This window comes from Zonotrichia albicollis, chromosome 13, assembly GCF_047830755.1.
Source record: "Zonotrichia albicollis isolate bZonAlb1 chromosome 13, bZonAlb1.hap1, whole genome shotgun sequence".
Taxonomy (NCBI): domain Eukaryota; kingdom Metazoa; phylum Chordata; class Aves; order Passeriformes; family Passerellidae; genus Zonotrichia; species Zonotrichia albicollis.
Window position 1 is genome coordinate 19,458,837 of NC_133831.1, and position 16,298 is coordinate 19,475,134.

Genomic DNA, 16,298 nt, shown 5'->3' on the forward strand with positions numbered 1-16,298 from the left:
ACCCTACAGCTCATTCCTCTTGACTCCAGGGTTATACTGGAATCAGGGATTAAAAAAAGCAACATTCAAAACCAATTAAGGATGCCTATGGTAGAAGCCATGTGTGCAGCACTGTGTGATGGTGTGAGAGCAATGGGGAGCACTGGGAAAGCCTACTTGGGTGTGCCACTGGCTGCACCTGTACCCAGGCAATGCTGGAGCTTTGTGCCTGAGAGCTGGGCTGCTGCTCTGCACCTTTGCTCAACAGGGAACTGTCCCTTCATGTGAGAAGGCTTTCTGGTAAGCAGGCCTAGAACCATTATCCAGGCAGTATCTGCTAATAGCTCTGCATAATAAGAACTGCCTGAGTGTCTCAGAGATGACTGTACCACACCCATGGGGTATTTGTACTTGCTGACAGTAAGTGTTAATCTCACTTCTGGTCATGGGCCTGAGCTTGCCCTCCAGTTTAGGATATTGTAAGTACACAGCAAGGTTTCTCTAAGAGGAGATTAATCCACATTCAAAGTATCACAAAGCTGAGCTTTTTTTAATTCATCACACAGCACCAATTTTGTATAAAAAGTTTATTTCTCTTCCTCATGTCCATGAGAGTTGCACAGTAATTTTAAAAAGGGGGATTTGCAGACACTAATGATGTTTGCACTAACCAGACTCAGAGACAAGTCTATACATTGCTTCTAGAAACTTTTGGTTGAGTCCCTGCACCATACATAGGCACATTGTCATTTGCTTTGACATTTCCAGACACTTGGTAATTTAGGAAAACTTAAATGCGATAGAGGAGCTAAAAAACATTAGAGAATGCAAAAAGAATAATTTAGTGCATTTACATAGCAGAAGTAACTAATACAAACCCTTCAAATGCCATCAGCTCCAAAATTTAATAAACAAAAGTAGTTTAACACACAATAAACACACGTGGTGAATGCACCTGAAGGACATTTACCTGGTTCTTAAACAGAATCAAACAAACAATTGTAAGCTGAACAGAATCTTCAGCTTGTAACTGCACCACACTCATTTTCAGGAACAGTGATGGTCTTTTTAGGCTCTTCAAAGTCTGAAAGTTGACAATAGATAGCAGGTCACTGACCACAGAATGCTCAAGTGAAGACATGCATTTACAGCAGATCATGCCTCAGCTCATTTGCTTTTTATGTAGTTAGCTGTTTGATCTTCAAAAGTCCCAGAAAATCCTGAGTTTCATCTGGTTCTGTTACAAAGCCTCTATGTAATGTTATGGAAAAGAAAAGGCTCAATAATTTTGAAATTGAAATTTCTTGAGCAGTTTCCTTAGAAATAAGAACGAGTTCCTGAATTAATTCTGCTCTTTCAGTTAAAATGTTATTTAATGAAAACTTTCATAAACCACAGATTGAGTAAGGTTGCTAAGTGAATTATGTTTTGTGAGAGGAAATTCTTCCTGCCCTGCCCTAACTCTGGGTGCTCTTTTGCTGTGCATGTTATAAATGGGGAAGGAGAGGGTCTGGCACTGATTCCACTGACCAGACTCCCTAATCCAGCAAAAACAGCCACTACTTTTGGCTGGATAGGGTGAGCTGAACTCACACTGTCAGGTTGCAAAGCATGGCAGCTGGCCAAACTAAGCAAAAGGGGTGCACAGCCAAAAGCCTGGAGAAGAAGGAATCACGATGTTCTCATTTTAGCAAGTGAGGAATTTTAACTCCTCTCTTGCAACCTCAAGCAAAATGGAAAAACTAAAGTTAAATGTATTACTGAGATTTAAGATCTGGCAGTGCTGTAAGATGGATTGTAAAGAAACCATGTAGCTGAACCAAAGTTCCATACACAAAAGATTCAATTTGGACTGAGACCAAAGGCAGCAACTTTCCATTTAAAACGGAATTTAAAAAGGAGAGAAGAACTGAAAATTGGAACCACACTACTGCAAAGTTTTACCATAAGCCAGTCTAAGGATTTGCAGATGTGGTTTTGTTCCAGCTGAACAGATGCTACAAGATGTTTTCATATACTCACCCTCTGTCAAATCTACCCAGCTGTCCTCTGTCTCAGGCAGAGGGACCGAGATTCCCATTGCTTTGCGGATGCCGTAGGTACTGACAATGTCACCTGGAGTCACTTGCTGGGCCAGCTCCTTCAGGTTATTGGTTACTCTCTCCGCTGGCAAAGACAAGAGGATGTGTTTATATGCTATCTATAGACACCAAATTGCTGGATCACCCTGCAAACAGTTCCATTGTTTAGTACAAAGGCAACCATGTTAAATAATATTTCTAGACCAGAAGAGCTGTGTTGTTCTGTGTGCAGCCATGCAAGACATCCTGGGAACCAAGAGACAAAGTGAGAAGAACAGGAGGAATGAGCAGCTGCTGGCCAAGGCTTGCTGCCATCAGGAAACACCAGAAGTTAAAGAGTAAGTTAATGAAACCTGGGCCACACATGCAGCAGCTGGGAGAGGGCTGGTGGCACCCACACAGCACTGCTGTTAGTAATAGCTGGAATCTGGGCTTCAGCACAAAGCTTTGGATATAAAGAGAGACTGTTCTTGTTGCTACAAATGTGGTTTTCCCTCAAGAAGGAAGCCATAAGTAGTGAAACATAAAAAAAGATAGTATTTGATCTGGTTTAGAACTTGGTCATATTTCTTAAGTAATGGGGAGATTATCCAATCACATCCATGTGGTCTGGTTTAGACCATGAGCAGTCTTGCACAAGCCAAACAGGCACTCTGCACACAGTCCTGTCTCAGAGCGCTGCCATTAACAAAAGCTGTGTAGCTGATCTGTGAGACAAGCAGGTTTGCTCAAATAACTAAAAAATGTATGACTGGTATTAATTACTGATAACCAGATCCATCCTGAACCAAAGCTGGCTTTGCAATAATAACTTGGTTATACTTAAGCGGACCTGTTCAAAGACACTGCAAAACTCAGGGAGTTATTGGTACTTGGCTATTGTCTGCCCCACGGCATACAGAAGTTTCAATCACTTCTAGGGACATTTAGGAATAAAGAGGGAATACTTGCAATTACTATTCAAGATTTTCATCTGGCTTTACATCCAAAGAAGTTTAAGTTAATCCTGTAGGCCTAACAGAGCATATAATCTACACTACAGCCCTTGAGATTTTTTTTTTCTTGGAGTTGATACCAGTTGGGACTTCATCAATTCTGGAAGAATGATCAGAAAAAGTGCATTTACCCAAGTGCATTTCTCTGTAAGATGGACCCAGAAGACAAATCATATTAGGGGGTGGTTTTGTGCTCAGTCGTTCATTCTGAGCATCCTGGAGTTCTCTGAGCAGCTTTGTAGTTTCATCAAGTTTCCTTTGGAAGATTTCAGCCTCTGTTTAAAGAGAAAAAGAAAGTCCTGACTAGTAAGATCTAAGTAAAGTCTATTTACTTTATGGTACAAAATACTGTAAGGGACTGAGAAACTGAAGGAGTTACAGACATATTAGAACTTTGACTACCTCAGGAAGGAAGGAAGACTCACCTTCAGAATCAAACTCTTCTATAGGCATGCCAAAGTTTGTAACTGCCTTTAGAGCTGTCAGTCTGTCACTATTAGCAGCGTCCAACCTGGCAGCAATATCAATTTCCATAATCTGAAAAAAACCACCAGCAAGTAATAATTTAGATAATACTCAGCTCAGCCTTGAAACAACAAAATTGTCTGGGGAAGATCAGAACACAAAGGTAAAGTTAGCCTGATCTACAAAAGTAAGTGAACATACAGAGGGAAAGCTGAAAAGACACTCTGTAACTTACTGTTCCATAGTTATTGTTTATTCATTCTATTTCATATGCAAATAGAAAACAGCATCTGCCAAAACCACTGGGAATAGGCACAAACTTAAGACAGCATCCCAATTAAAAAACAGTTTAAAAATTCCTTCAGCTCACCTCAAGGAGATTTTATCAAAGATCTGGCTGCAGATGAAGGGGTGCTTCAGGAGAGCACCCCTAGAACAGCTTTCTCTAACTGAGCAAAGTTTGGGTGGAATGATTTGAGATCTACAATATATTGCCCATAAGGGGCACAAAGTGAGAACTCAAAGACTGCTACACATCATGTGGCATCTTACACTCACACTACAAACTCATGTTAAACAAAACCAGATTAAGATAGAAACAAAGCTATAGCTCCAAACAACCACAAACAAAAATACATAGGCATTTTCTTCCAGTTCTCTTAACATATAGTAAAGACTTAATGTTTTGGAGAACCTTACTCTCCTCATGTCTACACAGGGGCACACAATTTTCAGAAGATTTGCAGCTTGTCCAAGTCTCAGTGTTGTTGTACAGTCCTGAAAGTTTTAGGCCATTTTATAACTGTGAGCTTGGAGAGGTTGCTTGGAGAAGTTAATGAGGAAAAACTTTACCTTTACATCTTTCATTGCATCGCTTCTTTCCTGTTGGCCTTCAGCTTCCTCACATGGCTGAATAAAGAAAGGATTTTAAAAGAAGGCATTAAAATTACTCTTTTAAATTCAAAGTAAAATCTTACAAGATGCCATATTTTAGGTAAGTATGCAATGTCATAATGTGCTTTCACTGCAAAGTAAGTTATAATGCAGCTATTTTTTTTAGGGTCTTTCTTGGGGTACTAATGTTTACTGAAATACATTTTTTCAGCTCAGGTTTTATTTCTCTTTGCAAAGTTCACAGTGATGTCACATCAGAGACTATTTACTGGGGTGCAGGAAGAAGAGGAAGGGTGGTTATTAGAGGCTGAAACGTTTTCTGTTTCTCTATGCAATTGTATTTCTCTTAATACTGCCAGAGAAGAGGCCAGACCCTGACAGTCAGTGCCACTACTGGGTATAAGAAAAGAGATAACATGTAATGCTAAAGGAAAGGTGTGAGCTGAGGCAAAAAGGTCCATGAACTTTTTCTAGTATTAACTTAGTATTTGACCCATTAGTAAAAGGCTACAATCTGTTTATTTCAATATGATTTTGATTTGAACCTCAAAGCAAGACTTCCAGTTAACAGGAACTGTTCTGAGGAGGTTCTCAAATAATTCTTGGATTGTCAATTAAGGTTATCAAATGATCTCCTTTGATTCCAGTTATGTATAACATGGACAGGACAGGAATTTCCTAAGCCTTTGAAGTCACTGTTCAGTATTTTTACATAGTACATGTTTGAGTTTAAAAGCACAGTACCAAGTAAAAGGAAAAATTACATATTAATTCACCTGGACTAACAGTGGCAGCTAGGAATGTGATAAAATTTACATGTAAAAAAAGCCTGTCAATGATCACCTTAATTTTAAACAACTGCTTATTGGTCTTGAAACAAGAGTTAGCAATAATGGGAATGGGATAATGGACAAAGAATGGGTAATTATATCTCTATGTACAATACGTTAATATTCACTCATTAACAATACAATAATTCCTTTCCAGAAAATCCTGCCACTGGAGGCAAAGACCAGTCTTTACTCTCCAATTCTATCAGTTAAAAGGAAGGCCATCAATAGGATTAGCATCATCTTTCTCTTGCTTTAGAGCTTGTGTGCTAAAACCAAAGGCCAGATAGTACAAAAATCCACTCTTACCATTTCTAGTTCTCTGAGAGCTCTAGAATGTCCTCCTTTAGTTAGAACATCCAGCAAACTATCAGCCATTAAGAGAGGATAATCCTGGGATTTCATAAAAAAATCTTGAATACTGAAAGAATAAAGGTAGTTAAGGTAACTACATTCATATCAAACATTTAATGTAAAAACGTTATGTAAGGTCAAACCAGTATGTACAGCACAGAAAGCACAAAAAGTAGCACAGGATCTGATCAAAATGGATTGCTTTAGTTTAATCATGCCTGCCTTCTGTAGCTGAGGAATCCAGTCTGAATGGGACCCTGGAAAACTTGGTAAAGTGGAGTCTCAGGCAGCTGCACCAACACAAAACCAAACTTGCCCAGGCCCTTCACATTTACACTGTACTAAAGTATTCCTGCCTTTCCTAAAAATCTGTATCACTGTGCTTGCTCCTTGTACAATTCTCACAAAACAAAGGGACTTTGACATTTTTGCAATCAAAAATAAGAAACCATTAGAATTATTTTTATAAAGCTCATTCAAGGCAGTAATTAATGTGAAAAAAACCCCACCAGTTTATACAAACATTTCTACAACTCAATATTCTGGCTTTGAACATGAGTCCTTCAGTTATAAATACATCTAAGTTTAGATAGTGTATTCCTAGGTTTCAGCAGCATAACAATTCTTCCATCTTGGCTAATTTCACTTCAAGGCAGGCTCTTCTACTGAAGTGTTTGTTTCTAACACAAACCAACCCCTGTGAGCTCTAAAGACAGCAGGGCTTCACTCCACAGCAAAGCCAGCCCATCCTGCAGAGCTGCACACAAGTGCCTCTGTCCCTGGGAGCTGCACTGTGCACCCTGCTCGCTGGGTTACCTGGAAGATCCTTGGTTAGAGTCTTCCCCATATGTTGAGTAGATCAGGTCAGAATCTTCTTTGCTTATGTTGGCAAATGTTGAATCATATGTTGGTGCATAGGAACTGAAGGGTCCATAATTCAAGTATGTCACTAATGAATAACAATAGCATTAATTATTATCCTGCTTTGTATGCTTCAGAAAGAAATGAGAAAGGGCTGTAAAACAATCCTCAAGAAAAAATTGTGAAGGAATGTATTTCTTAAGGTGAAAACATGCCTTCACTGAACACCATCTGTTCACAAGGTAACCATTTTTAGTAAGATCTAAATCAAATGCATTTGTATTTGCAAATATGTCATTAACACCACTGTGAGCCTTAGCACAACATGAAGAGTCTGATGCTGAGAAAAGGTTCTCAGGCTCACCCTGGCTCTTTTAAAGCCACCAAAAACCTTTCCCTATCTGGTTGTTTCTCTTCTCAGTGTAGTTAAAAAGTATCTTGCCCCTTTTGTATGTGTAACTTAAACTGGGCTCTGTGATGAGCTGTTTAATTGTGCAATGGATACAAAGAATCACAGAATGGTTTGTGTTAGGAGGGACCTTAAAGATCACCTAGTTCCAACCCCTCTGTCATGGGCAAGGACATCTAATAATGTGCTTTATCTTTAGAAATACTTAGTTCCAAATTTATGTGCTAGTAACAAGATCAATACACTTTGTTTATATAAAAGAAAGATTTGTATTTTTTTTTAAAAATCAGCACTTACCTGGAGTAACTTTGTTTCTTTTATCTTCTTTGAACCCCTGTAATGTATTAACTCCTGACTGAAGCCTTCCAGCTGTCATTCCCAGCTTTACAGGGCAGTAACCTGGCTCTGCAATAGGACATACCAAAATACAGAAACAGAGAAGGCTTACAAAGATGACCAACTCATTTAATACTCATAGCTAAGAACCCAAAATAAACAGGACATGGCTCTCAAAGTGTGCTTTCCTATCCAAATGCTTCATGCTAATGATCTGGGACCCAGACAGTTCCTAATTCTAAAACATCTGTGGCCTTCTGGCTTAGCAGACACTGCACTCTGTCCATGGACCAGAAATAAGAGGATCCCAAGAAATTCTCCAGCAGCAAAAGTGTTCTTTTTGCAGCTTCCACAAACAGCTGACACAAATCAGAGAAGCAACAGCACTGAGGGCATCCACCAGCTGCTTCTAACAGCCACAGCTGAGGCACATCTATGTGATTTCTCAGCTGCAGCTTTTCCAATCCAGATCTTTATCAGGCTGGAAAGAGGCATTCAGTTCTTAGCCAGGATTTGCTCATCTGCCCCTGCCAAGATGCCAGGTATGTGGAAGTCACTTGTTCCCTGAACCATGCCAACTCACCTCCTGCAGCGAGGTCAACGGGGTTAAGAAGGCCCAGGGTTGTTGTACCATCTGGTTTTCTTCTTTCAAATTCACACTGAAATAAGATTAGACTATTTTAATTTACATAGTACTTGAAATTTATGGTCCTTAAACTAATGAAAACATTTAATGAAACTGTCCTATCTGCAGGAATAAGGAAGGAAATCAGTCACTCAAAATTGAGTGTTGCTTTAAATTTTTACTTTCCCTAGATAGTTTTATTATTGGTATAGGCACAAAGAATTAAGATGTTAGGATAAATATTAATGTTTCTGCAGAGGCCCAAGTGACAAAAAATGTAGAAAATGAAACAGGCACAGTATTACCAATCTGAGTTTCTTCTCCTGTAATATTAATAACCTTTGGTCAGGTATGTGTCTGTGTCAAAACTACAAGATTTTTTGCAGGTCAGATTTAGTTTCTTGAGCTTTCTACTATTCATCTTTTTCTATTACTTTATTGAAAATTTTAGCTCAACTTGCTCTGCTGATGAAATTCAGCATGCACCCAAACTGCACTTTTTTTTTAACCCTATGATGTTACATAGATGATCAATGGTGTAAAATGGTGTAAGCTGCAGTAAAAGCAGGTATGAGGTTTCAACTGGTGCTAGAGGCCAAGGAAACCTGATTTATGGAAAAGGGAAAGGAGCTACCCAATCCCCCAGTGCTTACCTGGCTGTTTGCAAGGCGCCTGGTTAACTTCCCTCCGGACTCCTTCACAATCCGATCAATCTGCTCCTGCTCCCTTTCCAAGCTGTTGCTCCGTAACTTGTCTTCAAGCAGGTCTTTATCCTTCCTGTGGATGCACCCACACAGCTTAGAGACTAGCTGGACACCAGCTGGCTAAATAACACACCAGGATACTCTGACAATAGTTTTAGCCAACTCTGGTTTTGTAGACAAAACAACTAACAACAAAAAAGAGTGCTATTGAATGTGACTGTATTTAATACAGCTGGGGAAGGCATGTGACAAAGGTTTACATCAGTAAACCTTTACAGATAATAACTGTAAAAGTCTCTGTAAAGATCTCCTACAAAACTAAGATACTCTTGGACTATTGGATGCTCTTAATTTTAGCATCCAGCATTTATTTACCTAAATAGTTACCATCTTCATATCTGGCATTTCTAGAAATGAACAGCTGAAATTTCTGAAATTCTAGAAATTTCAGAAACTACACTTTCTGTGGCTAGGCAGCTGCATGTTTCAAATACAACTACTATGTAAACAAACAAAGAAAAAGTAATCAAAATTGGTTCTGTAGCTTTTTACACCAAAATGTTTAAAAGCACATGTTTGCAAGCTGTCTCCAAAACTTCATAGTGTCCATGAAATGGACACTAAACCAGAAAATAATTGTTGATGAACAGTACATAGTTACCTACACTCATAAATGATTGTATCAAAAATTACTCTAAACTTATTTGGTTTTAATAGATGAGGATGCTTTATGTAAGTTTTGATCCCTTGAGATGAAAATGTCTAAGCAGTACCAGAGAGAAACCCACACCCACTCTACCCTAAGTCATCTTGTTTCTGTAGCATTTAAAAGGTGTATCCTTCAGTGAGTCAGATAATACTTCACTTTTTGTGCTCTTTGCTGGGTGTTTTGAATGCTTTGGTGTCACCATCCATAGGTTCTCCTCTGTCTTTCCCAGGACCATTTTCCTCTTCCCCAGTTTGCTGCAGATCTGTCTTGTCCTTCTGCTTCCTTGTCTTCTGCAGGTCAGCCATGAATTCTATACTTTGCTTCAGGCTCTGAATTCTCTCCTGAATAACATCAAAATCCTTTTACTTGCTGCTTCAATTAATCTCTTTGTAACCTACCCATAGAAATTCATTTCATCTGAGTTCTTTCTTACACAAGCAAACAAACAGAATCTAGAAGGTGAAATACTAAATGCAACTATTTCTGTAATGACTGATCTGGCAGCACTACTAAAACAATGTACTATTTATATTCCAATATACAAGCATTTGACAAATACCATGCAAGGTTTCATTAATTTTCAAGAGATCCCTGTAAAAGGGATAAACAGAGATCAAAAAGAGAAGCAGTATACTTTTGAATATTTTGTTTGGTGTTTTTTGTTACCTGGCTAAGTATCTTCATCCCTGAGTGCAGCAGTTTTTTTGCAGCTTTGTAGTAAATGGTGTCTGGTTTGTTGTAAATCATTGCATTATTACACATCAGTTTGAAGTTATCCTGTTCAAACATGAATAATTTTGGAATGAAAGTTAATTTTACAGTGTACTATACTGATACTTATATCTGTGTTGCAAATGGGGTGTCTTGAGCTTTAGGGAAAAAAGTTTAGAAGAATACTTTTAATTAATGAATTTAAGAAATCTATTAAAAATGTAAACAGGGATAAGTATGTAACTTTATTTTAAGACTTGAATCTATCAACCCAAAAAACATTCTTAAAGGATTCTTAAGTGTTCAGTACTGTTTGTAGTTTTCCAAGTTTTAGGGAAGCCCCCTTAAATACAACTACCCACCTCCTGGCCACTCAGCAGCCATTAAAACAAAGTGAAGCAACATAACAAAGACAAAGAAAAGCTGCAGTGCAAAGTCAAATTATTACAAAGACTATCCCAAAGTTTTAGTTACAATGAAGAAATGTGTGCTTGTTTGAAATTCAAGTGAGCTAGAAACTGCACTTCTATGCTCACTGCAGCCTCTGCAGGTGAATATGTTTTATCACATCCTCACCATTTACAAAGTTAAAATGAAAAACTAACCAGAAACAGCTGTTACAACAGGGAATGCTCTTCTTAAGTTTTGGAGATCTAAAGAATGTGCAAGAGAATAAAACCAGTGCTATTAACTAACATCTGCCTAATTGACAATTACACACAATCTAGCCCAGTAAAGAACTAGAGTATTTCTGATGAAAAACAAAACAAAACTAGGCCCCACATCTTTTAGAAATTCAAGCAGGCTTTCAACCCAGGCCCTTGAATCCCTTAGGCACACTTCAGCACCAGGACAAGTGGCTGCTGTCAACAGGACCAAGCTCACAGTGCCTTCACTCATTGATCTCCATAAGCAGACTAGTCTGGGGAAAGTAACAGATCTAAACCATGCTGAAGGACAAACGGACAGACACCATGCAGTCCTGCACAAAACCTGAAACCATCTGCATATTTTGGAGATGCACATTTACAAACCAGACGTACTTTCTCCTTTACAGTCAGAACTTACTTGCTCATAAAAATTCAAGAAGAAACATTCCTTGAGGCACAAGGACTGATTCATTTTGGCATCTTTCTATTCCCGTAAAATACTGCCTTCAAGTCAATTGAGCATAATACACCTCTGTAGTCAAAACAAAATTCAAAACATTACCTTTAACTCTTCTATGGACTGGTACCCATTGTTCTTGATCTTCTCTTTCATGGTACTAAAATCCATTGGGTTTTTAATGATCATGGAATAGCCAGGGGCAATAAAGTCAGTCACAGGAAATGAAAAGAAAGAACTTGGGTCCTTTCTGTGAAGAAATGAAAGACATTTTTTTATGTTGCAACTTATAACAAAGACCTGAGTTTAGAATTAAATAGAAAGGAAATAACTAAGCTGAAAAGAAATTAGAACTATAAAGAGAGAAACAGGTTATGTCAGCATAATCTTCCCCTTTTAAGGTTGAAAATATCTCATATGCAGACCCATGTACCAAAAAAGTACTACAAATATATTTCAGAAGTTCTTTCTATATTTTGATAACTATCTGTATACCCCAGAAAATGAAAAAAACCCCAAAATTTTTAAAGGTTTTACATTTAACAAAGGTGTTTTATACCATATTAGAAATAATTAAAAGAAATATGCAGAATATAAGAATATTCTTGTGTTTCATGGCTTAGTCAGAAATTATCAGAAGGGAAGAGACAGGGTTCAAAATGAAAAGTGCTGCTTTTTGTATGCACAGAAAGGGAGCCAAAACTAACACAGGCATCTTTTGATAGTTTAAGTTTCTTGAAACTGACATCACATCTAGGTCTTGAAAATTTATGGATAAGAGAAAACTTGCAAACAAAGTTTCAAGTCTAGTGAGACAGCTAAAGGGAAAGATCTTTCAACCACTGTTGCACAAGATGCAGATAGTCTTAAAGTCAAGAAATATTATCTTAAATAGGAAACTATTTGAAAAAACTGCAGACTTGATTGTTTTAACCAAAAGACATGTGGTTAGTAAAACAGTAAGAGAACATGGTTGAAGTTTTCAAGTGCATACTTCCTTTTCATAGTAAATAATGCTAAAATAGAAGAACTCAAGGTAAAAGAAACTTTGGCAAGCTAATTATAATCTCTTGTGCCTTCCTTTCAAAAGGTTCCTCTAAAGAAAGCATCATATTATTGGAAAACTTTCCTGGTTTTGAAAGCTTTTAAAAACTACTATGAACTTGAAACTGGAGGTGTTCACAAGAAGCCTAAGCTGAAGAGAAGTTCTAAGCACACTTTCTTAAACTAGCACTTAAATTCCTACAACAGCCCTCTTAGCAATATATTTACTAATATTTTCACTCAGCTTTGTGTGTGCCCCTTCCCTTACTGGATGTTATTTTCCCTTCACAGCTCTGCAAGCCTGTAGCACAGACATTACCTCTGCAGCTGTCTCATGAGTTGATTCAGAGCTTCCTGAAGTGGTGTCTGCTCCACCTCTAGACCAAAAACAAGGAGGAGGAGAAACAGTGTGAGGCAGAACTGACTGCACTTCCAAGATGTCAGAAATCAACCAAACAAAACTGATGCACCTTGAGAACTCATTATAAAGAAAAGAACAGAATGGCAAACCCCCACAATACCTATGGGGGATCTACTTTTCCCATTGCCCTTACTTGACATTCTGTTCACTCTGACAGAAATACCAAAAGAAGTGTACAGAAACCTAATTCCAAACTTTTGTATGAGATGGAGAAAAACACTGACATGGCACAAAATGCCAAGTCACTTACTACAAAGTAAACAAAGAACAATAAAACATGAGTCAATTACAAAAAACATTAATTAGCAAAAGAAATTTCTTGTTTCCCCCTACCCTCCGGCTTGGATAAAGAGCTCGTCAGTGGTTTCTCTGGTGACAATTCCATTCTGACCGGGGTCTGACATTTCAGCTCCTGCTCTCCCTCACTGTCTCCATGGTCTCGATCTCGTTTCTTTTTATCCTCCTGGAAAGATTGTTATGGAAATGTAAGAGCACTTGCAAGCCCTGCATTATTTATGTACATAATGCTCTATAGATTTTTGAAAACATATTCACAAAGTTTAAAAGATAAGAATAGTTCGTAAGTGCTTAAAAATTCCGTATTCTTTATGTACTGTCTCCATCTGCTGGACACTGAAATAATTCAGCCATACAATGCAATGTATCACTGAATTAGGTTTTTAGAAAATGTGACAGCTATGTGGTGTGTATCCTTTAAAAATGAGACAGGAACGCCTCAAACACCGAGGCTGAATATATTCCAGCTTAAGGATGCGAGTTAGAGTCATATCTGCTGACTTTTTGCCGTGAAACCTAGAGAAAGTCAAAACATATTTTTTTGCTAAAATGCAGTAGCATGAACACATACCTTAACTTTTCTCCTCCTCTTCTCCTTTTCTTCACCAGGAACTTGTTTTTCTCCTTTCTTTCTCTTTTTTCTTTTTCTGTCCTTGTGTTTTTCATGTTCAGATTTGTCTTCGTAGAGGCTGGAATCAAGTCCTGCATTTCCAGTGGACAGCTCAGCAACTTCATTTCCTCCAACTTTCAGCACCAGCTTCAGTGGCTTTTCTACGTATTCTTAAACCGGCAGAGAAACAGGCTGTGTGAGTACCAGATAAAACACAGTCCCGTCCTCAATAACCCCGCCATCGCTCCTCTTCCTCATGCACCATTTCCTCATTTCCAGTCCCCGCAGCTGCTTCTCCCCCGCGCAGAGCCGAGCCCGCCGCCCATCTCCCGTCCCGGGCCCGCGGGCGGAGCGAGGGCCCCGCTCCCGCAGCCTCAGCCCGGAGCGCTCAAACAGCCCCGGCGCTGGGCCCGGCGGGGCGGGGCGGGCGCCGCTGGGGGCTCCGGGGCCCGCGTCCGCTTCGGGCCGCGCTGCCCGGCGGCCTCTGCCCGCCCACCCCCGGAGGGACCCACCCTCGTAGGGATGTTTGTCCGACTTGTGCTTCTTGTGCTTCTTCCCCATGGCCCCGGCCCGGCCCGCCCGGGAGAGGCCGCGCTGTTGAGGCGGAGCCCGGCCCGGCCCCGCGCGGCCCGCAGAGGGCGGTGGCGGCCGCAGCGCCCCCTGGCGCGCCGGAGGTCTGGCGCAGGACAGCCGTGGGCGGGTGAGCGGTGGCGGGGTCGGGCAGCGGCGGGTCGGGATCCGCCATCCCCGAACCGCGATCGCCCCGCGCCTGTACGGGCCGAGCTCCGGGCATTTCCCCTTGTGAGCAGCCCCCTCCGCTCCCCGGGCAGCGTCTCCTTTCCAGAACCCTCACGGCATCCTACCGAATCGGAGGATGCTCAAGGCTGGAAGAGCCCTTTCAAATCGTCAAGTCCCGCCGTCAAGCCGGCACTATCCCTAAAGCACATCACCTGAGCCACATGCACGCACCTCTAAAACACTCTAGGAATGGTGACTCCACCACCTCCCTGGGCACCCTGTTTCAAGGCCAGATCACCCGAACAGGGATTTTTCCCCCCCCCCCCCTTAATATCTATCTGATTTCGCCTGTCCTGCCCCTGCCCGCAGCCTCCCCCGCCCTCTTCCTTCACGCAGCCGCCAGCAGCTCCTCTCTGCTCTCCCGGCAGTGCCCCTTGCTCCCGGCCTGAGACTCGCCGTGCCCGCGTCCCTCTGATCCCACCCTTGGGAACCAGGGCCAGTGCAGCTCTTCAGAGACTTGGGCAGGATTCACGGAGCCACAGAATCACTGAGGCTGGAAGGGACCTCTGCGGCCCTCCAGTCACTCCTGTGACCGGTCAGCACCATGCCAACCACACCCTGGCACTGAGGGCCACGTCCGGTCTGTCCCTGAACACCCCCAGGGACGGTGACTCCGCCGCCCGAGTACTCGGCCTGAGTCCTGCTGGTTGTCAGAACCCGGTGCGGCAGAATGTCCCGTGCCGTGACTGTGTGTGCCAGGGGCCGAAGGTGACAGCAGCGGGCGGGGTGCTGTGGCAGTCTGTCCTGACAGCAGAGTTTACTCTGCTCCCGGCTGGATGCCTGCGAGTTTTGCCGGCTTCTTGGCTGCGATGTGGCCACCACCTGGCTGCTGCTGCCGGCCGGGCTCTGGCTCACCACACCCTTAATCTGGAACAAAGGCTCGCTGCTCCTGGAGTTTGAGAACCCGTGCCTAAATTTGTACCAGTGAGGGGAGCAGAGGATGCATCCACCCGAGGAAGGGCTGGCAGAGGTGTGTCGAGGCTGTACCCATCCAAGGGACAGGTCTCTCCTGTGCCCTGGCAAACAGCAGAGACGGCTGTGCCTGTCCTGCACAGGCTGGGACAGGCTCTGCCTTGCTGCCTGAGTGCCTAAACCTGCTCACTTGTTTTGAAACCAAATGCTTTTCAATCAGGTTAAAACTCTGAGGAAAGTATGTATATTGTCCATTACAGGTCAAAAATAAGAAATTCTGATCTCCTAGAAATGCTGAAAGTTGCCCATTTGCCTTGCATGGGAGTGCTTCCAAAACAAGCAACTGTTTTTCAAAATTGAATGCAACGCTAGTAGTATAGTCTTTCAAAGTTAATAGTGTATTGTTGCTATTGCTTAAGCTGCAGTCATTGCTGTTTCAACAGCACTGTGTAGGTATTGTTTTCTGCCAAGACCTCTTCAATAGTGCATCTTGAAATTTCACTTCTCTGAAGTCTGGAGTGCAAAAACAAACTGTTTCTATTTCAAAAGAGAAGCTTTAATTTATTCCCACACAATAGTCCTGTAAGTATTCCTCAAGTTTGTTGAATCATAAATGATGTTTTATAGCCAAAAAGAAAAAAAAAAAAAGTTGTTAATTAGAAATTTATTATACGTATGTCTGTACAGAGATACGAGGTTTATTTTGAGAGGTTGTGAAGATAGAGAAAATCTCTTGTCTGCTGTCCATTCAGTCACTGGGAGTGTAATCAGATGTGACAGCTTTGTTTTGCATTTTGCTGGTTACATTACTGTCATTTGGTATCCTACTCAGAGAATTGTGTGGGTGGTGCTCTGGAGTAAACCACAGCTTTCCTGCTTGATCTTACTCCAGTAGTTTGAAATTCAGTTATAATGGGCGCAGTTGTTTTTCTAATTCACATCTGGATCCTTTAAAATTCTTATTGCATATGCAGTGAATGTTCTTAGGCACACTTTAGTGAGAGGTAGAGGGCTTTTGCTTGGGATATGGCCACATGTAGAAAATACAAGACTAGTAAATATTTAAAGGACATGTTTTATGGAATGAAAGAATGTTGCTATATCCTCTGTTCCCACAAGAAGATTGGCAGAGTTTCTAAGGTTTTTTCTTTTAGAT

General features: G+C 41.1%; 1 protein-coding gene across 1 annotated transcript; it reads right to left on the reverse strand.

Annotated features, from left to right (window-relative positions):
- Positions 1-551: 551 nt before the first annotated feature.
- On the reverse strand, positions 552-14,106 carry BRD7 (bromodomain containing 7). The gene is made up of 17 exons (XM_005488854.4): positions 13,945-14,106; positions 13,394-13,602; positions 12,859-12,988; positions 12,424-12,481; positions 11,166-11,310; positions 9,909-10,019; positions 9,399-9,583; positions 8,483-8,606; positions 7,788-7,863; positions 7,166-7,273; positions 6,415-6,547; positions 5,554-5,665; positions 4,373-4,429; positions 3,481-3,592; positions 3,187-3,330; positions 2,002-2,145; positions 552-1,063 (listed from the first exon to the last, which is right to left on the reverse strand). Exons 1-17 carry the CDS (start codon positions 13,991-13,993, stop codon positions 999-1,001), a joined length of 1,962 nt encoding a protein of 653 aa, XP_005488911.2. The 5' UTR covers positions 13,994-14,106; the 3' UTR covers positions 552-998.
- Between the last annotated feature and the right edge of the window lie 2,192 nt (positions 14,107-16,298).